Below are 23,698 nucleotides of genomic sequence, written 5' to 3'. Positions count from 1 at the left end.
AATTGTAAATTTAAAAATAATATTTTTTTTTTTCTTCACAATAATTGTTTTAATAAAAAAAAAAAAAATAATCAATAAAACACAGTGGTTTTTAAAGTGGCTTCAATTTAATTGCCTTACATTATTAAAATTCTACACCAAAAATACTATGTTAGCAAACATATTTTTTACAACTTTCTATTTAATTTTTTTTTTTTTTTTTTCAATGAGTAATATTGCCTAACAATAATTATATATTTAGATATTATACTTTTTTTCTTTATAAAATAATATTTATATATTTTTAAATTGATATTTGTAATTCAGTAGGAATATTATATTTTTAATAAACAAACACAATTAAATAGATGTTTTATTATTTCCCTGTATTTATTTATTTAAAATACATATATACTCCTGCAAATATCGATTCAATATTTAATAAAAATATCGACTCAACAAGCCTCTGTTAATTATTCCAATATTTTATTTAATTAATACACAGTAATTTAAATTATCAATAAAAATAAATAAAAATAAATTGTCAAGTATATAACTAATTTTTTTATATAAAAAATTCTTCGTTGTAACTGATGAAACTTACAAAAAAAAAAAAATAATTTATTCTGAAATTAACACTGGAAAAGTTAATAATATATTCTGCATAATTGGCTTATTATTAAAATTAATATTTCATTATTTTTTTTGTCCTTTGAGATTGTCTTTTAAATATTTATCATTTGTTAAATTTTTTAATTATCCAGGTACAAAAAATCGGTAATGTTTTTTATAATGTTGATTTTAATAAATTAATATTCAACGGAATAATAAATACTTGAATAAATGATAAATAAAAAATATATTTATTTTTACCGTATACAGTTGAACCATTTATTAATATTTTTTTACCCTTTTTTTTTTCTTCAATAATTTATTCATTAAATGGTGCAAATAATTATCATGTTTACTGTGCAAGTTATACAATAATTGATATTTTTAATTCATTAATGATTATTATTTTTGACTATAAAAAAATATATGCTATATATTTTATATATAAATATATATATTGCAAAATATTTTGGGATTCATATTATTATGCGCTTTTATATATTTATGCCAACGCTGATTAATTTATAAATTTTTATTATATTTTATTTCTTATCAACAGAAAAAAAATGAAAATTTACTACAACGAAAAAAAAGACTCAAAAGACATAATTGTTTGGTTAATTATTTTTGAAATAATATTAATAATATTTAAACGTTCAATAAAAATTTTTAAACAAAAAAATTTACGTGTAATATTTGATAAACTTATGGCAAAAATTATTACTATTTTTTTTCATTATTATTAATTGTTAAATAATATAAAATAATTTTTTTTTGTTGTTTTTTCTTTTTTTTTCTTTGTTATTATAATAATAATTAGAAAAAATAATTATTGATTAAATATATTTAATTTTTTTTCATTTGTTTATTAATAAGCATGATTATTGTTATTAATATTAACAATAATTTTAAATAACGTGCATTATATAGTTTTAAATTAAATATTAAAAAAAATATATTTTTTATATTTTATAAAAGTCAAAAGGAAAAAAAAAAACATTAATTATTTTTATATATCTGATAATTGAATTTAAAAAATAATAATTTAATTTCATCAATTTAATCTTGTTGAATTTCTATGTCTTTTTTTTTTTTCTTTATACTTAATTAAATAATAAAATAATAAAGTTATATAGTAGATAAAAATAGAAATAATAATAAATGAAAATATGAAAAATATTTACGTAATTTAATCCATTGTCTTGATGAATTCAATTGCTGAGTAAAATTGGGTCCACCAATATTGTTCTTCTCCTTCAAGACGATTTCCATAGAAACTGTCAACGTATTGAACAGTTGACAATAGCGATGGTGGATTTGTCTAAAGTAAAATTTAAAAAACACAAGTGTTATAATAATATGCATATTTCTATAATAAGTAAATAAAGTTGATAGAAAATAAAAATTAATTACCTTAATGATGACATACACAAGGACAGGCATTAAATCATCAGCAGCTGGTGTTCTTCTTTCAGATGCCATTGATAATAAATTCATAATTGTTGTTGCACAACGAAAAACACATTGTAATTTATCTCTTGGTGTTTTATATGCTGATATAACAGCAAGTTCAGCTTGTGCTGATGGCCATGGACACTCATAATGATAAATTTTTGTTATTTTTAAATCTTTATGATTTGGTGTTACTATTTTAGATAATTTTTTAATATGATCATATAATAATTGATCTCTATTAACATCACCATCACCATTTGGATATAATGCATATTGATATATTCTAGCCATAACTGTTCTTTCAACAACCATTCTAGCTAATTCAAGTTGTCCATCACTTGCTGATTGCCATATTGCATCAATTTCCATATCAGAATTAATTTTAAGTAAAAAATTATCAACAAAATCTTGTTTTTCATCAGATACTTCAAGTTTTTGAAATTCATCACAAAATTTTAATATTTGATTTTCACGTTTTTCAAGATAAACATGTACACATAATGCAACTAAATGACTATTAACAGCATCACGATCACATTTAACACGTTCACCAAGTCTTTCTAAATGTGCTAATGTTGATAATAATCCTTGTTTACATCTTATTAAATATGCAATATATGGTGATCTTTTTTGATAATCATCTTTTAATGATAAAAATAATTTTTTACATCCTTCATCATTAAATAATCTAACACATCTTAATGTTTCATGTAAACGTGCAATTAATGGACGATCTTGTAAATTAATTGCTTCAGATAATTGTAATTGTAAAAATGTTATTAGCTCATTATCTTTTTGTATAATATTATTTCTTTCATTTGATATAAACCATGGTATTTGTTGTAAATCAGCAGTACTTAATACCATACGTAATTTTCTTTTAGCATCATTAAATGCAAATGATAATTCAATATTATTTTGATCAATCATTAATCTTTCATCTTCAGCTTCTTTTGTACGTGATTGATTACTTTCAACAGATGCTGTATCACTTGTTACACTTGGTTTTCTACGATATTTTGCTAATATATCATCAGTACTGTCATTAAAATTATTCATTGATGTTGTTGATGATGATGATGTTGCTGTTGTATCTTCAGACATTATTCTACGTAATCTATGTCTATTAATATCATTATTATTATCATTATTATTATTATTATCATAACAACGATTACCAATTAAATCATCACTTATACCTCTTGGTGATTTACCTCTTCTATTTTTTAATGACATTTTAAATTTACTAAAAAAACCTCTTTTATTTTTTTGATCATCATCCAGTAATTCTTTATCACCACGTGTTGCTGTCATATCAAAACTTATGCTTTTTGGTATTGCACCACTTGATATACTTGGTTTATTTGTTGTTGATGATGAAGATGATAATAAAATTGTATTATTATTATTACTATTATTAGTGATATCATTTGAGCCATTTGTAATTGGACGTTGACGTTCTGGTGTTGTTGATGTCATTGATGTAGTTGTTGTATTTTTAATTTTAGTATCTGAACCAAAACTACTGCTTGATGTTAAACTTGCTGTACTTAAACGTACAATAACATCATTTGCATTATCAACATCATCATTTTTAGTTGTAGTATGATTTTTATTAGTCAATGATAAATTTGTAGCAGTGGTTGTGTTAGTGGTGGTGGTGGTAGTAGTAATTGTAGTGGTATTTGTGGTAATTAATTGATTACCATTACTGAAATTTGATTTATTATTATTATCAATTTGTAATTTATCAATTAAATTTGATATACCATCATCAATAACATTGTTATTATCATTGACTCTTGTAGCTCTACTTGTACCAGTAGCAGCATCTTTTTTATTGGTATAATCTGTATTGTCAGAAATGCCATTTGAATTGTTGTCAACATATTCCATTGTACTTCTTTGATAATCTGATCTTGTACCACCACGTCCAGTAACATTTGCTGATGATGTTGATGATGCTGATGCTGTTGGTGATGATGGTATTGTTATTATTGATGAACGTCCAATTGGTTCTTCACGTATTGTACGAAATAACATACCAGCACCATCAACAATTGTACCAATTGGTAAATTTCTTGTTTCTTGTAAATAATTAATATTATTACAATTAATACCACTACCACTAGCACTAGCACCACTACCTTCTGGTTCACCACGACTTTCAATTTCTGATCTAGCAGTATCATCTGATCTAGCAACACTTGATGTATCATCAGTATCAACTTCAGTTAAACGTTCTGAATCACTAGCAAGTACATCTGTACTCCATGCATCAGATGCTGTTTCATTAATATCAATTAAACAATTATTAATATCAACAACTTGTAATACAGATGGTTGTGAATATTGATATCTATCTTGTACTTCAATAAATTCACTATCAGAACCTAATACATCTGTTGACCATGTATCTGATACAAGTGATATTGTTTCATCACCTTCAATTAATTTTTTAATTTCAAATTTACAAAATTTATCATCAATTTCAGAGCGTGATTGTTTTTCAGCAATTGTTGGTGTTGGTAAATCATGTTGACGTACATCAATACCACCAACAACAACACGATTATCATCACCACCTTCAGTTAATTGTGATGATGGTGTATCACGTCCAGATATATTTGGTGAACCTCTACCAGATACATTTGCTGATACCATATCAGATAAATTATCATTTTGATCTTCTGTTTCAAGTTCAAGTGATGATGCAACACTATGATTTGATGCTGCCTCAGAAACAGCTTCTAAATTATCAGATGTATTACCAATTGAACCTTCAAATAATATTTCATCATGTGATAATGAAAAACGTGTACGTTTTTCTTGTGTTTCAATTCTATCATTAACAATTAATTGTCTATCTTGTTGTTGTTGATTATTAATAATTTGTATATTTTTTGGTAATGTTAATGTAACTTGATTTGAATTATCAATATTATTTTTAATATCCATACATAGTACTTTTTGTTCACTCAATAAACCAACTGATTCACCAATTGTCGGTGAAAATGGTATTACAAGTACATCTTGAGGTATTTTTTTATCAATAAAATCATCATCATTACCACAAGATGTACCACCAGTTGATCCACTACTACTATTATTAATATTATTATTATTATCTTCAGCTCCATCTGGTACACTTGATGATGATGATGATGATACTCTACTACCACGTCCACGACTAACTTTACGTAATAATCCACCACGTTTACTTGGTGTTTCTGGTGATGTATTATTATTACTATTACTATTATTATTATTAATAATAATTTTATTTGAACTCACAGAACCAGCTGGTAATTGTGATAATAATTCATTTAATTTTTTACGATTTAATAAATTATTATTATTATCTAATTGTTCATCAACATCATCGTCATCGTCATCATCATTACTTGCATCATCATTATTACTTTCATCATCGTTATCATTAGCATCATCATCGTCATTATTATTATTATTAATAACATGAAAAAAATTAACTAATGAATTTAATTCATTTTCAGTTAATAATGCAGCAGATCTACATAAACCTTGTAACTTTGTATTATCAATAATACTTGGTTCATCATCAAGTTGTTCATCATTTGTTCCATCAAGCATTGCATCAATAATTGATGATATTGAATCTTTATCAAATCTTTTATATAAATCAATAACTTTTTGATCAACTGTTTGATATTTCATTAATGATAACATTTGTAATATTTGTCCAACTTGCATTAAATTAAATCTTGCAATATAACTTATTGGTGCATCAGTTATACCATATGGTTCTGGATTAACAATTGCTGGACATATAAAATATGTAAATACAAGATCAGTACACATTGCATGTATTTCTTTAGGTTCAATGTTATTATTTTTACTTAATAAATTTGCCATTTGTCGTACAATCCAACATATACTTGTTGGAAAACAATGTATATTATCACGTATACTTGTGATAAATCTTTGTGTTATTCTTACTAATGAATTAATTGTCCATAAACGATATTTTTGTAGTTTATTATGATATTCTTGTGTTCCTTCTTTACCAAAACGTTTCAATTTTTCAGATGGTGGAAATCTAATTGATGCTTTATCTGGATCAATATCCAAAAATTTTTCATCTTCCATTAGTAATTGTGTTATTGGATTATGTAATGCTGCTGTTAAATATAATTTTGCTGAGAATAAATTTTCATGAAATACAGAATAAAAACGTGAAAATGCACATGTACCATGTCGTAATAAACGACGTGGATTATCTGATGGTATTATTTGTAAATACATCAATTGTCGTAATAATTTTAATACAAATAATTTATCTTCTGGCATTAAACAACTACCATAAAGACCAGCTGATAATGATTGTATTATATTTTGTACTGTTTCTGGTGATATTCTATCAGCTTCAACAAGACATGATGCTATTAATTCTGGTGATTTACGTATATTATCAAGAAATTCACCGTATGAACTACATGCTTGATGTCGTAAATGTTTATATGCATCAACAAAATGACAATTTTCAAGTGTATTTGCACGTTGACAACATGATGCTGGTGTACAATCTGCACGTGCAACAATTAAACGATTTAAATTAACACGTTGTTGATCAGTTATCCATGCTTGTTGTGCTAAATCTGATGATATATACAGCACCTATTGTTAAATTAATAAATTAATTAAATTAATAGAAATAAATAATTCATCAATTGATGATTTATTAATTATTTATTTACCTTTCTATTTAGTTCTTTAAGATTTTGTTTTTCTGAATTAACAAAAAGACGCTCCAGTCTTAAATGACCAGCCAATTCAAGCATGTCCCATTGTATTGTACCAAGTGAATCAGCACTGTTTATTGACGACATTTCAACAATTTTTTTTCCTCTAAAAATAATAAAACTATTTTAAAATAATTCACAAAAATAATCAATTTAATTTGTGCAGATGAACCAGTTTTAATAAAATCATCTATTGCACAAACAATTATTGTTTTAAAAAAATTCTACGAAAATGACGTAATATATTATTTCGAAAAAAAAAAATATGTCGATTAAAAAAAGAAAAACAAAACAAACAAAATCATATTGCGTATGTATTTTACAACTGTATAACTTTATTCTATCATCATTAAAATTAACAACAATGAGTAATAATAATAATGCTAATAATTCATATTATTTTTATTTTTTTATAAATAATAATAATGAAAAAAATGAAAAATAATTAAAGACAAATAATTGTTGGTATTTTATTTAGCTTGACAATTTTATTTCATTGTTTATTCTAATAATTATTATATTGTTTTTAACAATGAATAAAATAATAATAATAATTTTAATAATCACCTGACGCGAGTGTATTTTAATAAATTATTATAAATCCGTTATGTTTTAATATAGAATAAAAAAATATAAAATTTGTCAATTATTGTGTGTTGTTTATAAATAAAAATACATGTCAATAATACCTTTTGACAATTAAACTGTCAATTATAATTTATACACATGCAAACAATGCTTTTTGTTATTGTCGATTATCTGATTGTAAAAACAGGTCTCAATAAGCAACACCCCCAAACTTTACATACACCATTTTTTATTTTTTTTTTTTATTTTTTAGGTTAAGATTTTCTCTTTTTTTTTTTGATAATAAAAAATGGCGGTTGCACTTTAAATCGAAATATCGAATTTTTTTTTGTATCAATTTTATCTAGCTGCTAATATCACGTTATTATTTTATTTATAAAAAACATAATTAAATTTAAAATCTACTTATAGTAATTATAAATATTTATTTTACTGAAGCTTGATAAATTTATTTAAACAACAATTAATTTATTCTATTTAAACAATTATTTATCAGTGAAAAAGACGTTAATTATTATTAAATTTTCATTGTTGACAAAAGTGTTGATTAAAATTTGTTGTGTTTGTTTTTTTATTTAGTAAAATAAACAAAATTTTATTTAAGGCAAGTTAAATAACAACAAAAAAAAAAAAGAAATATATTTATTTTATTAACTAATTAATAAATTAATTAAAAATTTCAGATGGATAAAATTCCAGTAGTTGAACCAGGAGCTCAATTTTTTGCAAGAGTTACAAATCGTCCATCAATAACAGACTTAGACATGAAAATATTTCCAAATGGTTTAACAAATAAAGAAACAATTGAAATATGTGGTAACATATCAAGTGGTAAAAGTATTTTACTATCTCAATACATTGCTAAAACAATACTGCTAAAAAATTACAATGACAAAAAAATTGAAGGTCTTGATGTTGGTGTATTATTAATAAACAATGATCATCACATAAAATTAACAAAGATAATATCAATAATGAAAACAATAATATCTAAAAACAATATATTATTAGATTTTGAAATTGATGATATTATTAAACAATCATTGTTGAATATTAAAATAATAAGTTGTTATGATTGTAAACAATTTTTGTTTACAACTGAAGGACTTGATACAAAGCTATTGAATAATAAAAAAATAGGTCTTGTTGTTGTTGATAGTATAACTGCATTTTATTGGCAAGATAGACAACATGGTGGTCCATGGATAATTGATGATTATGCTAAAACATACATGAAGACAATTCAAAAACATACGTATCATTCAAAAATTCCATTAATTTATGTTAAACCAACTGATATTACGTCAACATTAAAAGAAACAATTGTTCTATCAGATGAGCCAACAATTGGAAAAATAAATAAACGTATTAAATTGCAAAGAGATGAAAAACAAAATACATTTAAATGTTTTATTGAAACATTAAATTCAACAAATGAAATTGATTATACGATTGATATTAATGGAATTAATTGGATTTAACAAGAAAAACAATATATTTTTATTTATAATATAATATTTGATAACAATATTTTATCAGAAACATCAATTGGATTTAATAATTTACAACCAGCAAGTGTTATTTTTATTTGTGTTGAGCTTTGTGTTGTTATTTGATCAACAATTTTAGCTTCTTCTGGTGTTATTCCACCTAGTACATAAATTATTATCCATGGATTATCAGTTGGATGTGCAGTGGTACGTCCTTTTAACATAAAATTAAAACCAGCTGATAATAAATTTGATGATTTATTTTGTAAATCAATAATTTCTGGTTGTGTTTTATCTAATAAATCATTAACAAGACGTTCAACAATACCAGGACATTCAGCCATTACTTGAGGATTTGATTTAACAATCATATCTTTATAATTATGTAAGTTTTTACGTTGTTCAGATATTAAATGTAGATTATTCATTATTTTTTTTGTTATATTTATTGATAGTTCATGTGCTTCAGTGTCTGTTTTTACACCTAATAATAGTAATGTTTGTTGATAAACTGATACTTCATGTGTTGATACACTATCATTGCATTTTTTAATATCTTCAAAAATTGCATTTTCCAATGAAGCTATTAATTGTTGTTCTTGTTGAGTTGAAAAATGTATTTCAGTACCAGAAATTGAATAAATATAAATTAAAAGAACAAGTAAATCTTCCATTTCTAGACCACGACTTGTACGATTTTTAATTATATTACTTATCTAGATGAAACAAAAAAAATAATATGTTTATTTTAGTATTAATATTAAATTATTTATTGAATTTATAAATTACCTGAGATAAAATACTTGTTGAATCACGACTAACAGCTAAATTTTGTAATATTAATTTTTCCAAACTAACAAGTAAATCTAATTTACCACTTTTATCTGATTTAAGTGATTGTATAACTGCCATTATTATTTGTAATTTTTTACTATGTTTTTCAAGATTTTTAATATTGCAATTATCACGAAATTTAAAGACAAGTTTTTCTAAACTATGAGCTGTAACACGTGTTGATAATTTTGCTTGTGGACTTTGTATATCACTCGTTAAAATTTCAACAATCCATTTGTTTAATATCAACAATACATCTTTTTGTTTTTTTTTAATTAAAATATTAAAGTTATCATTGTCATTTGTTGCTAAACATCCTGGTACTGTCAATGTCAATGGGCTTTCCTTTAAACAAACACGAAAAAAATTAGCAAATTAATAATAACTATATATTGAAAAACAAAATTAGCTAAATAATTGATTATGTTACTTGAAAATCTGAACATAGTGGAGACATGTTAACAGCAACATCATTGTGATGATAAGGCAATGATGGTAGTGTTGATAATATTCTTGATAAAACACATTCATTATTATTTTTTGTTGCTGTACATAAATCCAATGTTCTGTCAATTATAATTAATGACACTCCAGATCTTCCAATCAGCATCTTGATAAATAAAATTAATTAATATAGCTTTACAAAATAATATTTATATAAATTTACCTTTTTTCTATCAACAGCTGCTGGTAAATTATTTAATTTATCAGCAATATAATCACTAAATTGACCAATTGAATAAATATCTTCTTTTATATTAAGCTGTGTAAATAAACTATGAAATAAACTGACAAAATAATCAGCATTTGATTGATATTCATCAGTTATTTTTCCATCAATTGGTGGCATTAGCCTTTCAATTGGTGGTGTTACAAATACTTGCTCAGTTATTGGAGCTATGAAAATTGGTCTAAACATTATTTCCACTGATGCATCCTAAATAAATTAATATCAAGTTATTATTTATCAAATTATTTTGTTGTTTTTTGATTTGAAATTTTTATATAAATTAATTACTGTTGATTTATTTTTCATCCAACTCAATATGTCGTTTTTGAGCATCTCATATTGATCATCATCATTTTCATTCAATGAATATTTTAATATTGTACTATGAACAGCACAAACAATTGTACAATCTTCAAATGTATTTTTATCAATAATTATTTTTAATGTTCGTTTGTAAAATGATGAATCTGGTGATGTTATGATAAATACAACTTTTTTAGTTCCTTTAACTTTGACATACTAAAAGAAAGATAATTATTAACTTAGCACAAATAGATAATTATTATTTAATTTACCTGAAAATTAAATAATGCCATTTCATGAACAGAATGTGCACCAGCATCAATAAGTGATAAATATGCTTTGTCACCATTAAACCAGTGTAAACATTCTGTTGCTCCATGATCAATATAAACAGCAGCATTATTTATTTTAATTAATACATCTTTCCAACAGGCATCAGTAAATTCATTAATATCAAATTTTTTATCCATTTTTGTGGTTGTTTATTAATTATCAAGTAACAACTTTATTTTATTTTTGATAAGTGTTGTGTTTACATACGTCATACGTGTTTATTTGTTGTCAAATGACAACATCAAATTACAAAAATTACACACAGCGTCATCTTTATTTTCATTTTACAAAATCGGTAATACAGTAATTGTTAAAAATCGAATTTTTTAAATTTCTAAAAATAATATTTAAAAGGTATAAATTAATTTGAAAAATAAAAGGGTTGAAAAAAAAGGATATTTAATTAATTTTTAAAGAAGAAAATACTTGCAATTGGCCGGCGCAAGTGTTTCGGTATTTTTCTTGTGAGTTGAGACTTTGAGAGGGTTGGTTATTTGAGGAGGTAAAATATATATATATAGTCAAAAAAGGGGTAGTAAAAATGGGAGAATGCAGGAGTATGTATCCTCACATAGACAAAGATTTTTGCACACCCACATACATAAATATATATATATAATAGTAAAGAAATTGGAGAAAAAAAAAAAGCAACTTTTTGGTAGTTGGTGTGGTATTGGGAGAGTTGAGGGAGTTGAGGGTTCAGGGTGTTCACTGTTTAGTCCTCGTCGTTCAGTCAAACTGATGCGATGGAGCTTCGCGAAATGAATATCGCGACGGCCGAAGAAACAGCCGAGCTCCTGCCCAGTAATTTCGACGGGGACGAAAGTTATTTTATTGAATATGCTATACAAAAAGAAATTATTAATCGTAATCGTATTGCTGCTAGTCGTAGATTATTAAGTCAAACTGGTGTTGTTCAACAAGCTGATGGTAATTCAACAAATTCAAATCTACCAAAGGTGCCTTTTTTTTTTTTCGTTTTATCTATTTCTATTTTAATAATTATAAATATATTTTTATTTATAAATTAATGGTACTATTGTTATTTTTTATATTTAAAAATGTTTATTTTTTTATTTTTTAATATTTATATTTATTTGTGTAATATTAACTTTTTTGTTTTCTATTTTGTTGGTAGGATTTTCCAGTGATAACTTTTGTTCATGCTGGTCCAAATTGGCCACCTTCAAGAAAACGTGAAGAAGCAAGAGCTCTTGAAAATTTACGTAAACGCGTTGGACAATCAAAATTACATAAAACATTACCAAAATTAATAAATCCATTGGAATTATCATCATCAGCATCATCAGCAATTGGACAAATTAATATTGAAGAAAATCAGCAAATTGAAAATCGTCCAAAACTTTTAAAAAAAGTAAGTAAATTAATTATTTAAAATAATTAAATATAAATGAAAAAATATTTCATTGATTATTATAAATTACTTTGAAATATTAAATTAATATATTATCTATTTATTAATATTTCAAAGTGATACTTTACATAATAAAATTGACATTTCATTTTGTCGATAATTAATGTAATTATTAATTATTAATATCCACGTGGTTTACAAAATTTATGTATTGAATTTTGAAAATTTTCAAGGATACTTTTGACAACAATTATTTATGCATGTTGAGATATAATTTTAAGGGTTCTGTAAATTTGTGACCGAATTATATTTGAATGTTGGTTTACCACTAATATTATGTACGTCTATTTTGTGGTTTCTCGTTTTCTCAAATTATACCACAATATTAACTTAATTTATTTCATTAATAAACATGAAAATAATTTAAATTATTTCCATTCATTTATTTATGCATTTAAAAAATTATTAAAAAATTAATTTTCATTTATTTATTATTTTTTTTTTTTTTCTTAATTTTCAAGTATTTATTCTTTAAAAAAAAAAAATTAAATTATTGGCACGTAACGTTCTTTCACCACTAATACAATTATAATAAAAAAATTTTTTTAATCTTTTTTTTTATAATAAATTAACTTAATGGTGCATAATTCTTTGAGAGAAAAAAAATTTAGATTTAGTATTTTAAAGAAAGATATTAAAAAGATATGATAAATTTTTTTTTTAACAATGAGTGATGATACTTTTTAAATAAGTAACTTTTATAGTGGATAAATTTGACTTGTGACAAGATTTATAATTCAACTGCGAGCTTTTTTTTCTTAAATTTATACTTCAATAAAAACAGGGGTTTTTTATTATTTCCATTTTCGAAAATTTATTTCGATTCTCATATATTATATGGGAAAAAACTCTCAATTATATTTATCAAATAATTTTTTAAACTCTTTATTTGTTTATAATAAAATATATTTTAATTTTATATTATTATTAGCTTATTATTTTTGATAACGTGTCCTTGACTCCTTGGCCAATATTTACACTAAAACACGATCTTGCAACTAATTCAAAAATTATATACAAATGCACGCGATAAAATTTAACACACCTCGTTTATGTTTTACAATAAAACATTATTTTTTATTTTTTTACTGATCCTCATTAGTTGAAAATACTCATTTCTTTTTTCTCCATTTGGGAAAGTTCTCGCCTGTTGAATTACGAGGTATTGCGCATTTTGCGGATGAATAAATTGTAGATAAATCTAATTTAGAAAAAAAAAAAAAGAATAATAAATCAATACTATTGAAAAATCATTAATTTCACTTTGTATATATTATATACATGAAAATTAATTTAATTGAATTTTTTAAAACAAGCTTTTATGTTTTTTTTAAAAAAGAAAATTTTATTTTTCTTTTTTTTATGTGTAATTTTAAAGGTTGTTATTTATAATTCGAAGTGTATTAATATTAGCAACTTTTATGAGCATTCGTTTCTTTATTTTGAGCTTAAAAAAAGTTGCTGTTTAATATTCAAAAGACACCGGAAATATCGCACGTGGCTTGACTTGAACCTTTTTTTTTTGAACTTTATTTTTGTCTCAAGGAAAACATACAGAAAAAAAAAAAAAGAAAAGCGTTACAAAAATTTGGAAAAGATAAAAAAAGAAAATAACTATAGTATTTATTATTTAATTTTGATAAATTTTATTTCTAAATTCACAGCCAATTTTTATGTTGGAAATAGTTTCAAACAATTGATTGAAATATCCAAAGATAAATTTACTTTTCAAACTTTCATATTTCAATTTTGTAAATTTTTTTTTATATATTATTATAATTTTTTATAGTCACGCGATATTTTTTATTCCAAACAAAGCCTGATTTTTTTTTTTCAATTGACAACTTTATCAAAATAATCAAAAAGAAAATTAAAAAGATTATAAAAATCATAAAGATTATATGAAATATTTTAAAATAGATTTTTACAGAAGTTCATTAAAAAAATTTGTTTAATTTTTTATAAAAAAAAGAAAATGTTTATTATCGATCATAGCCTTCATATAAATGTCAGGAAAAAAAAAATATTAACACATCATTATCCAAGCTTTAAAAGCTCAAATAAACTCGGCAAAAAATAATACACTTTTAAAATAAATTCAACAAACAAAAACAATTCTTTTTCCTTATTAAAAACATGTATATTTCAATTGAAAAAAAAAATGAATTATTTATTTTTTAACTCAAAGAACAATAAATTCCAAATTAAAAAAAAAATAAAATTAATTTTTAAATTATTTAACATTAAAACCATATTTTTATTAATGAATTATTCAACAAATTTAAAACTAACAATTAACATTGATTTTCATTATTTTTTCTTTATAATTAAAAACAACTTTTGCATAATATATATATTTTTTTAAATTAATTAACTCAATCATTATTTACTTCAATTCAAAAAAAAAAAAAAAATGAAAAACTTGGAAAAATACCAAAGATATTTTAAACATTAATAAAATTACAAACTGAGAAGAAAAAAAAAATGCAATTTTCTTTTTTTCAAGGAAGAACGTAGCTTATTAAAAAAATACATATAAAAATAGCAGCAACAACACCAGCTGACTCTGTTTTATTATCAAAGAAAAATCTTGGCAAAAATTGTCTTGGATTTCTTTGAATTTCAACAACAGCTGTTTGATCTGTCGTCATTGGTAAAATTGTTTCAGGAACAAGCTCTTCAGCATTTTCTTCTATCTAATAAAAAATCATTAAATTACAGCATAAATTTTTTTTATTAAATATTTCTTTTATTACCTCAATTTGTGTAAATGGTTCTTCAATATTTTTATTATTTAAATTCATATATTTTTCCTGAATATTACTTGTTTTAATATCTGATTTTAATTCATCTTCTGGTAAAACAAGATCAACATTTACAAAGCAATATTCTTGTTTAATATTATCATCGACATTTTGAAATTTTAAATTTTCCAAATTTAATTTACTTGTTGGAGTAAATGGTGGTGCTTCAGCACGTAATTTTGTTGTTGAATTATGATAAATATTAAATGGCTTATCAACAATAATTTCATTAATAATATCCTAAATTTAAATTAAATTTTTTTCATTATAATTTTACTTTTTTATATGGATTTTAATAAATAAATATATTATCAATTTTGACATTATACATTTATGAATAATTCATTGAATAATATATTAGTTTAAATTTTATTTTAAAAAATAATAATAACCTCATGTTGGGCGTCACCACCTGGTCCTTGATTTGTGTAATTTTGCATTTTTGATGAATGGATTTCATCGTTTTTATCATCATTGTGATTTATTTTATTATCAGTATTATTTTCTACACACTTGTCATCCATATTCAATAAGTAAAAATATATAATGCTGTTATTTTATTTATCAAACTTTTTATTTTACACAATGTAGAATTTTTTTTTTTTTTGATAAAAGCTATTTATGGTTTTTTAAAACTGTCATTACTACATTTTTCAAAACAAATGAAATCATATATTTTAGAATTTATTTGTCTTATTTTTTATAATAATAATAATGTTGTTAATAAAATAATAATAATAGCTTTTAATTTAAGGTTATAAAGCTTTAAAATTTCGAAATTTATTAAATTGCTTTTCGATTTTTAGTCAAAGAGTTTTTAAATTTAAAAATTGTCTTGATTGGAAAAAAGGTTCACTAAAAGCAGATATAAATTAATTTGCGTAAAAAGGTTTTGTAATAATTTACTGTCACTTGATTTATTTTTATTTCTTTTTTTTTTTTGGTAGAAATAATTTAAATTTTCAAAGTGCCCGGAAGAAACTTTATCAACAACATTTTACACCAACTGACCTTGATTTATATGCATAGTTTTGTGACTTTATTGAAGAGGTCAATTAGTTTTTACTGAAGTCGTTAGTATCAGCTTCACTTGACTCAATTTTTTTAAATTAAAAAACAAAAGAAAAAAATAGCAAATAAATGAGACTTTTTTTTTTTTCAATACATTATACTCAATTTATTTAAATCGTTTCAACTTAATGTTTATAATTTTTACATTAAAATTATCTGCTTTGTTATTATTTGTCGAAGAAAAAAATATTAATATAGTTTATTATATAGAAATATATAAAATTTCATTGACACGATTTCTAGAAAATAAAAAAAAAATATAAAATAAAAATTCAAAATAAATTATGTATCCAGGCAAATTATTGTGATAAGAAAAAAAAATTATACATCAACATGCACATTAATGCAAATTGAATTAAAAAAAAAAAAAAATGAAAAAAATCAGGTGAAGGGTTGATGGACAAGATGAGATAAGGTTTGAAAAATCTAGAAATAACACTTTATGCAAATTTAGAGATCATTAAATTGATATAAGATAGATGAACCTTGACCCTATCAAAATGATAAATAGTTTATTTAAAAATTGATAAAACAAAAGTTCATTGTTGCTAGTAAAATAGTTTATATTTATTTTTATTTTAAATTACTTTTAGAATAATGATAAATGAGAGACAAAAAAATCAATATTTCAGTCACGCAAAATATTATATTAAAAGATTTATATAAAAAAAAAAAAATAAATACTTGATCTATAATTTTATGTCATTATTCATGCAAAAATATTTAATCATTTTCATATAATTTTAATGAAAATTCTGTTTTAAATTATTCAAATTTAAATTCAGGGAAATTCAATATGATCGAATCAAGTGTAATTGCATTTTTCAAGTACACAAGTATTTGTAATAAAATAATAATTTAAATGAAATATTGACAATGATTAATTTTCAATATATATTAGTAATTTACATCGTTATTTTATATGTTAAAAAAATTAATTATTATTGTGTGGTTTAATATTGTTAATGATATGAAATTCTTTAATTGATTTTCAAATAATTTATGCTGTATTCCCATTAGTCATTACATATTTAAAATTAATATTTTGATTTATATATTAAGACAAATTTATTTCTAATGATTGATTGATTAATTAATCATAATATTTAATATTATTTTGAAATTTTTTTTTTTATAATGATAATACATTATTGAGTGATTTTAATAGAGTTGATAAAGTCAAATGTTATATAAAACAATCACGAATACCTTTAGGTCAAGTGCTTTCTATTTTTATTGATATTTCACACGCACTAAACATTTTTTTTTATCTGAATTAAAATAATTTTAGTGTTTCAATTGCACGTGATTGTGGATTGTAAATAAAAAATGAGAATAAAATTAATGACGTTACAAGTTAATTGCAAAGCTTGCGAATGCCTTTGAATCAATAATTTTAAAATTTTGAATTTATAGTTGAAGTTGTTGTTATATAAATAAAATTGCATATAAAAAAATTTTTTTTTTAATTATAATTTGTTACTTTTATGCAATATATTTTAAATTAAATTGAAAAAAGTTATAAATAATTTATAAAAATATATATTTTTGATAAAAGTAATGAGGCACTTGACCGAATGTACTTGAAATTTTATTTTGAATAGTCATTCAAAAAAAGTTGCCAAGTTTGATTATACATATAAAAATTGGATGGTGCTTTTAAAAATATAAATAAATAAATAAATAAATAAAATAAATAATTAATTGATGAATTAAGAAAAAAAATACATTAATGAGTAGCTTAGTAGCTTGAATTTTTTTGTACATTTATAAAGACCAGTGAATCAGTCGTTAAATAGTAAAGTTAATAAACATTGAGTATCGATTTAGTAAGTAGCAAGTAGATAAAATTATGTGTAGGCGAAATATGACAAAATAAATATAAAAAGTTTGACCGTGAAAAAAAAAAAAAAACCACACATCCTGGCGCCGCGACAATTGCATTTTTCAAATACTGCACTGCAGCAAAATGCGAATAATCCGAGAGTAAACAAAATTTTTAAAATAATTTTGGTTATATTTTTATCAAGATGAGTGTATATTTCCATTTTATATTCCTTTTTTTTTTTCCAGAATTAAATTACAGTGAGTACAGAGAATTTTTTTTACATATTTACATATTTTTTTCGAGCTTGTTCATCTGGTAGAGAAATGAAAATTATTGTTAATTTAAAAATTAAGTTTGGTATAAATTATATGGAGAATTTTTTTAGGAAAAATATAATACAAATGTTCATTTGATAGAGGATAAAATAGAAAAAAAAATAACAATTGAAATGCTTTTGCAAAAAAGTTACAGTATAGCTTTAAAGCTGCCAAGATAGAAAATCAGTAGTACGAATCGAATTCAGTCAGCCGAAAAACAGATAACTCGAGGTATTGCATTCAAATAAATTGTTTCAAGCATCTAAGCTGAAAAAAAAAATACATTAATAAAAAGATAATATATTTATCAATACTCTTAACAATTTTTCATATTATTTATAAAAAATTAATCACAAAAAAAAGCGGATATAAAGCAATAATAAAAGATTAAAAAATTCTTCTTTTTTTTTTTTTTTTAATTATAAATATTATTATTTATTCCTGATAATAAATCATAATAATATAGATACAATGAAAAACCTAGAAAATTTATAAATATTATTTTTATGCTAAAAAAATATAAATTAATTAATTCAAATTAAAAAAAAAAGAGAACAGCATACATAAATAAATTTAAAAAAATGAATAATTCAAATTTCAAAATTTGTATATATATTATTTTTATGTTTTACAAGTCAAAAAATGTATTTGTGCTTTGAAAAAAAATTTTTAAATTATTATACAAACTCAAAATAAGCACGTACTTTTTATCATAAAATTTGGTAAAATTTATTTTTTAAAAAACAAAATTTTATATGAATAAAAAGCACATTTTAAATCACCAATTCATAAATGAATTTTTAAATTATTTGACATTTTCAACACCCATTAGTAAGAAAAGTACTAAATATAAAAATAATTTTTTTTTTTTTTTAAATTCTTAAGAATGATGAAAGTTCAAAACGAAAAAAAAATTATAAAAAAATAAAAGAGAGATAGAGAGAAAGAGAGAGTGAATATTGTATATATATTTGGGTCGATACTTTTGACTTCAGGTGCGTCAACTTCAAGGACTTGTGCCCCTATGTACAAATTTTACGCCAACATAAAAAACAAGATCTCATAAATGACTTAATTAACACTTGAATTTTCCTGGAAAAATCATAAAAATAAAATAAAAATACAAGTCAAAATGCTCTAAAAACAAATTGATCAAAAACTATTTGTATATAATTATTTTTTTTGATGATAGTAAAATACAAACATTGACTCGAAACATTTTATTGCTGCACTTGACATTTAAAAAAAAAAGCTCCACTCAAAAACCAATAAAAAAATAAATTTAAAAAAAGAAATTTATTTATATTTAATTATAATATAAACTGCTGATAAAAAATTAAATGAAAATAAATAATTTACAATGTCAAGTAATAATTAATGTGTAAAAGTTTAATATTTTTAATTAGTAATAAATTTCCAAGTCAACTTGTTATTTAATTAATAAAATTATTTATTTATTTTTAGATTTTAGGTAAAAAACCAATGAGTATATGTCATGATATAAGTGATTTGGAAACCGATTGGTTGGACAGTGAATTTATAACAGAATGTCTTTGTTGGCACAATGTTTATCGACAACGTCACAATGCACCAACTTTAACAATGTCACCAGAGGTAAATCAACAATGTCTTAATACATTAGAAATAGAATTTAACTTTAAATTAATTTTCTTGAATAACATAAATTTTCTGATCAAATGCAAACAATGAAACTATTTTAAAATTTATATTTAAAATATTAAAATTAATTTGTCTATTAATAGTTTCTATTAATTAGTTAATTAATTTATTTTTAATAGTTGTGTGAACATGCACAATCATGGGCAAATCATTTGGCTCATACAAATACATTTTATTATCGTAATGATCGTGAAATTGGACAAAATCTTTATTGTCGTCCTGGTGGTAGACCTGTACCAAGTGATGTTACAGGCCAGGATGTATCATCATATTGGTATTCAGCTGTTAAACAATATGATTTTTATTCTGAGCTTGATGTACTACATACAAATGTCAATGCAGGTATATATTATTTTATTTAAATAATTCATTAATAATTATTAATAATGTACAGTGAAAAAAAAAAATCAAATCGAAAAACTGAGTGACAAGTAGTTTTTCCTTTGAATAATCAATCGATTGGAATAATTTATTGAGAAAATTCAAAGACAATGTTCATTGTGCTTTGTTTTTTTTTTTCGTTTTTTAATTATATTTTTTCTAATTTTTTATTACAGGTCATTTTACTCAGCTAATTTGGGCAAGCAGTAGATTTTTTGGTGTTGGAAAAGCACGTAGTCGAAGTGGAAAAATAATAGTTTGTGCAAATTATAAACCAATTGGTAATGTTGCTGGACAATTTCAAAGAAATATACAACCACCATTACCTGATTGTGCTAATATGCCAAATCCACCACCACCACGTATTCGTCAATATGAACAAACATCATCTGATATGTCAACAAGTAGTAATAGCTCAACCAGTACACAATAATATAAATTGAGCTTTATTGTTTATTTTTGTTTATTTTTAAATTGCCAAATATAGGTAGGTAATTTCATGATTTATTTCATTATGATATTGTAAAAAAATTATTATTAAAAGCTCGCAATTATATTTGCTTGTTTTAATTTGGTAAAATATGTATAGTAAATTTGAAGCTATTATTTCATTGTGTTGAAAAAAGAAAAAAATTAAAATTAGCTCAAATTAAATAAACGTTTAAATATTTTCATATAAATTTTTTTTTAGTTGATTAATTAACGCGACTACAATCGTAAAAAATCATTCAAATTTGTAACTAGATATCATTAATAAATTAAAAATGCGAATCAAATCAATTATTAAAAAAAAAAATATAAAAATTTTTGCTCATCATCAGTGTGACATGCAATAGAGCAAATAAAAAAAAGGAAAAAAATTATGACGGTGCCTCTAATTTTAAGAAAGTCAAATTTCATACTAAACGATTACAGAAAAAAATTTTTCATAAATAATAAAATAAAAATTAATTAAAAAAAAATTCTAGTAAATTAATTATTATAAATATCGTTATAATTGTTAGAAAAAAAAAATATAGAATCAAATATTTTATAAAATTAAATTTTTTAAAAGTCATTATTAATAATTTATAAATTTATAAATAAAAAAATTATATCATTGTTAAATTTTTATTTACCAATTTCACATGTAGCCTTAAAAATAAATCATTAAAATTAATTGCATAATGATAACACCAGTGAGCTTATTAATATTATTTTTATGCTGAAAAAAAAAAATGCATTAATAATATTTAATTGATAAAAAAACATAATAAAATATAATTTAATAATAAATCATTATTATAAATATGAAAAAGAAAGCTGTGTGATAAAATTAAAAATATTATAAAAATATTTGCAAAGTAGAAAAGCTTTTTTTTTTAGATTTAAAAAAATGCAATTATGTTGGTTTCAAAGTGGCCTAAAAAATAATCACATAATCAACGAAATTATAATTTATAAATTAAATTAAATTACCATGATTATGAGATATTTAATTAATAATTAATCCTACTATTAATAACAACAATCAAATAACTTAAATTTACTAAATAATCTCATGAAAATTAAATTATAAAAATATATTATTAATAATTATAAATTAAATATATATTTAATTAACATCATGGCTATGGATAATTTGAGTGTAAAATAAATTATCATGTTAATGATATAAATGTGCTTTTGATTAATTATTTTTTTAGCTAACATAAAACAATGACAGTCACAAACTTGGGCTAATAAATTTAAGTAATTAACAACAGTTTGAGTTGGGTCAATACACATTGAGTTAGATAAACATTCAAGCTTTCAAGTTTTCAATTTAATTTAAATAATTTATTATATAAATAAATACTGTTTATTTATGTATTTATTTATTTATTGAATTAAATATATAAAAAACAAAAAAAAGCACATGATATTTTGAAGAAAAAAACTTGTTCAATTTATCAAAGATAAAATAATTATTGTTTAATTTTTTGTTTATTTATTTTTTATATTTATCAGGATTCTCATGATCATTTTCAAAATATTATTTCAAATACCTGCAATGCGCCAATCTTTATCTACCCCTCCTTTCTGCTATCAACATCATCACACCCTATTTTTGTCCTTTCATCTGTTAATTTTCTTATCACTAAAATCTCATTTGAATATCAATATAAATATCATAAATAATATAAAAATATTGTTTAAATTTTTATTATTTAAATTTATTGATTAATACTTTGTTTATAATTTTTCTTGGCTATTTAGAACATCATTTATTATTTTTAACAAATCAAATATTTTAGATTAATTTTTTTCTTTTTTATAAATAAATTATAGTATTAAAATTAATGTTTTATGTAGTATCTATTTATAATACATATCCACAATTTTTATCATTTTTTCACGAACCGTAATATAGAGAAAAAAAATAAACGAAATGATTGAGAAATATTTTCTATGTGAATATTGATAATAAATTTAAAAAAAAAAAAAGTTTCATCATTTTTTTTTCACTAATGCTTTTATAAATATAGTCGAATATTCAATATTATAATATAAAATAAAAAAAGATTTTTAAATTATTTATAAGACGAGCGATTGAAAAAAAAATAAAATAAATAAAAGTAATAATAATTGATGTTATATACGATAAAATAATAAAACGCGCAAAAATTTTTTTATTATTAAAGATGGTATGATAGTAATTAAAAAAAAAAAAAAAAGTGTAATGGGCTGTGATTATCTCGATGATTATCTGTTGTTGAAATCAGATTTAAAAAAATATTATGTTTATTAATAAATTAGCTATATATTTGTCAATCATAAAATATTAATTTCATAGTTGTTTATAGCAATAATAATATTGTTAAATGATTTAAAAAATATTTATAATAAATTGTTGTATAGATTAAAGATATTATTTGTTATTTAATTAATGTTTTATAAATTTAATCAAATATCTTGTAAAATAAAAATTGTTATCTCAATAAAAAAAAATCATTTCTTTCAAGTATAAAATTTTTTTATCAGTCACAATGTCTAAGGTCATATACTTGAATGATATAAAAAATTATATTTTTAATTGAATTCTCATATTTCTAAAA

The 23,698-nt window shown here is 22.1% G+C and overlaps 5 protein-coding genes across 6 annotated transcripts; 2 read left to right on the top strand and 3 right to left on the bottom strand.

The window, feature by feature from the left end:
* Nucleotides 1-185: 185 nt before the first annotated feature.
* On the bottom strand, nt 186-7,627 carry LOC122860213 (GTPase-activating protein and VPS9 domain-containing protein 1). The gene is made up of 4 exons (XM_044163924.1): nt 7,517-7,627; nt 6,783-6,933; nt 2,005-6,702; nt 186-1,912 (listed from the first exon to the last, which is right to left on the bottom strand). The coding sequence occupies exons 2-4, from the start codon at nt 6,912-6,914 to the stop codon at nt 1,781-1,783; spliced, it is 4,962 nt and encodes a 1,653-aa protein (XP_044019859.1). The 5' UTR covers nt 6,915-6,933; nt 7,517-7,627; the 3' UTR covers nt 186-1,780.
* Nucleotides 7,117-8,896, top strand: LOC122860216 (DNA repair protein XRCC2-like). The gene is made up of 2 exons (XM_044163928.1): nt 7,117-7,137; nt 8,099-8,896. The coding sequence occupies exon 2, from the start codon at nt 8,099-8,101 to the stop codon at nt 8,894-8,896; it is 798 nt and encodes a 265-aa protein (XP_044019863.1). The 5' UTR covers nt 7,117-7,137.
* On the bottom strand, nt 8,565-11,549 carry LOC122860214 (sec1 family domain-containing protein 2-like). Its single transcript, XM_044163925.1, has 6 exons — nt 11,045-11,549; nt 10,758-10,988; nt 10,407-10,676; nt 10,170-10,349; nt 9,695-10,084; nt 8,565-9,621 (listed from the first exon to the last, which is right to left on the bottom strand). Exons 1-6 carry the CDS (start codon nt 11,240-11,242, stop codon nt 8,920-8,922), a joined length of 1,971 nt encoding a protein of 656 aa, XP_044019860.1. The 5' UTR covers nt 11,243-11,549; the 3' UTR covers nt 8,565-8,919.
* A 266-nt stretch (nt 11,550-11,815) lies between these two features.
* On the top strand, nt 11,816-23,612 carry LOC122860215 (GLIPR1-like protein 1). 2 transcript variants are annotated; one of them, XM_044163926.1, is made up of 5 exons: nt 11,816-12,064; nt 12,244-12,480; nt 20,025-20,174; nt 20,360-20,582; nt 20,798-23,612. In XM_044163926.1, exons 1-5 carry the CDS (start codon nt 11,852-11,854, stop codon nt 21,052-21,054), a joined length of 1,080 nt encoding a protein of 359 aa, XP_044019861.1. In that variant the 5' UTR covers nt 11,816-11,851; the 3' UTR covers nt 21,055-23,612. The 2 variants fall into 2 exon arrangements, with proteins under 2 accessions (XP_044019861.1, XP_044019862.1); XM_044163927.1 differs by having other exon boundaries at nt 11,824-12,035; nt 20,798-22,446.
* Nucleotides 14,821-15,940, bottom strand: LOC122860218. The gene is made up of 3 exons (XM_044163929.1): nt 15,737-15,940; nt 15,297-15,584; nt 14,821-15,236 (listed from the first exon to the last, which is right to left on the bottom strand). Exons 1-3 carry the CDS (start codon nt 15,866-15,868, stop codon nt 15,042-15,044), a joined length of 615 nt encoding a protein of 204 aa, XP_044019864.1. The 5' UTR covers nt 15,869-15,940; the 3' UTR covers nt 14,821-15,041.
* Nucleotides 23,613-23,698: the final 86 nt, after the last annotated feature.

This window comes from Aphidius gifuensis, linkage group LG1, assembly GCF_014905175.1.
Source record: "Aphidius gifuensis isolate YNYX2018 linkage group LG1, ASM1490517v1, whole genome shotgun sequence".
Taxonomy (NCBI): domain Eukaryota; kingdom Metazoa; phylum Arthropoda; class Insecta; order Hymenoptera; family Braconidae; genus Aphidius; species Aphidius gifuensis.
Note: the sequence above shows the minus strand (reverse complement) of the source record. Positions and strands in the feature narration are given on the sequence as shown.

What these genes read in the sequence shown, in the direction of transcription:
- LOC122860213 (XM_044163924.1), bottom strand. Translation starts at nt 6,914, where the DNA reads ATGTCGTCAATAAACAGTGCTGATTCACTTGGTACAATACAATGGGAC. An exon ending in TTAAAGAACTAAATAGAAAG is followed by an intron (nt 6,703 to 6,782) that starts GTAAATAAATAA and finishes ATTTAACAATAG; the next exon opens with GTGCTGTATATATCATCAGA. An exon ending in TTGTGTATGTCATCATTAAG is followed by an intron (nt 1,913 to 2,004) that starts GTAATTAATTTT and finishes ATTTTACTTTAG; the next exon opens with ACAAATCCACCATCGCTATT.
- LOC122860216 (XM_044163928.1), top strand. Translation starts at nt 8,099, where the DNA reads ATGGATAAAATTCCAGTAGTTGAACCAGGAGCTCAATTTTTTGCAAGA.
- LOC122860214 (XM_044163925.1), bottom strand. Translation starts at nt 11,242, where the DNA reads ATGGATAAAAAATTTGATATTAATGAATTTACTGATGCCTGTTGGAAA. An exon ending in GGATGAAAAATAAATCAACA is followed by an intron (nt 10,677 to 10,757) that starts GTAATTAATTTA and finishes TAATTTATTTAG; the next exon opens with GATGCATCAGTGGAAATAAT. An exon ending in CAACAAGTATTTTATCTCAG is followed by an intron (nt 9,622 to 9,694) that starts GTAATTTATAAA and finishes TGTTTCATCTAG; the next exon opens with ATAAGTAATATAATTAAAAA.
- LOC122860215 (XM_044163926.1), top strand. Translation starts at nt 11,852, where the DNA reads ATGGAGCTTCGCGAAATGAATATCGCGACGGCCGAAGAAACAGCCGAG. An exon ending in CAAATTCAAATCTACCAAAG is followed by an intron (nt 12,065 to 12,243) that starts GTGCCTTTTTTT and finishes TTTTGTTGGTAG; the next exon opens with GATTTTCCAGTGATAACTTT. An exon ending in ACATACAAATGTCAATGCAG is followed by an intron (nt 20,583 to 20,797) that starts GTATATATTATT and finishes TTTTTATTACAG; the next exon opens with GTCATTTTACTCAGCTAATT.
- LOC122860218 (XM_044163929.1), bottom strand. Translation starts at nt 15,868, where the DNA reads ATGGATGACAAGTGTGTAGAAAATAATACTGATAATAAAATAAATCAC. An exon ending in GTGGTGACGCCCAACATGAG is followed by an intron (nt 15,585 to 15,736) that starts GTTATTATTATT and finishes ATTTAAATTTAG; the next exon opens with GATATTATTAATGAAATTAT. An exon ending in AACCATTTACACAAATTGAG is followed by an intron (nt 15,237 to 15,296) that starts GTAATAAAAGAA and finishes ATTTTTTATTAG; the next exon opens with ATAGAAGAAAATGCTGAAGA.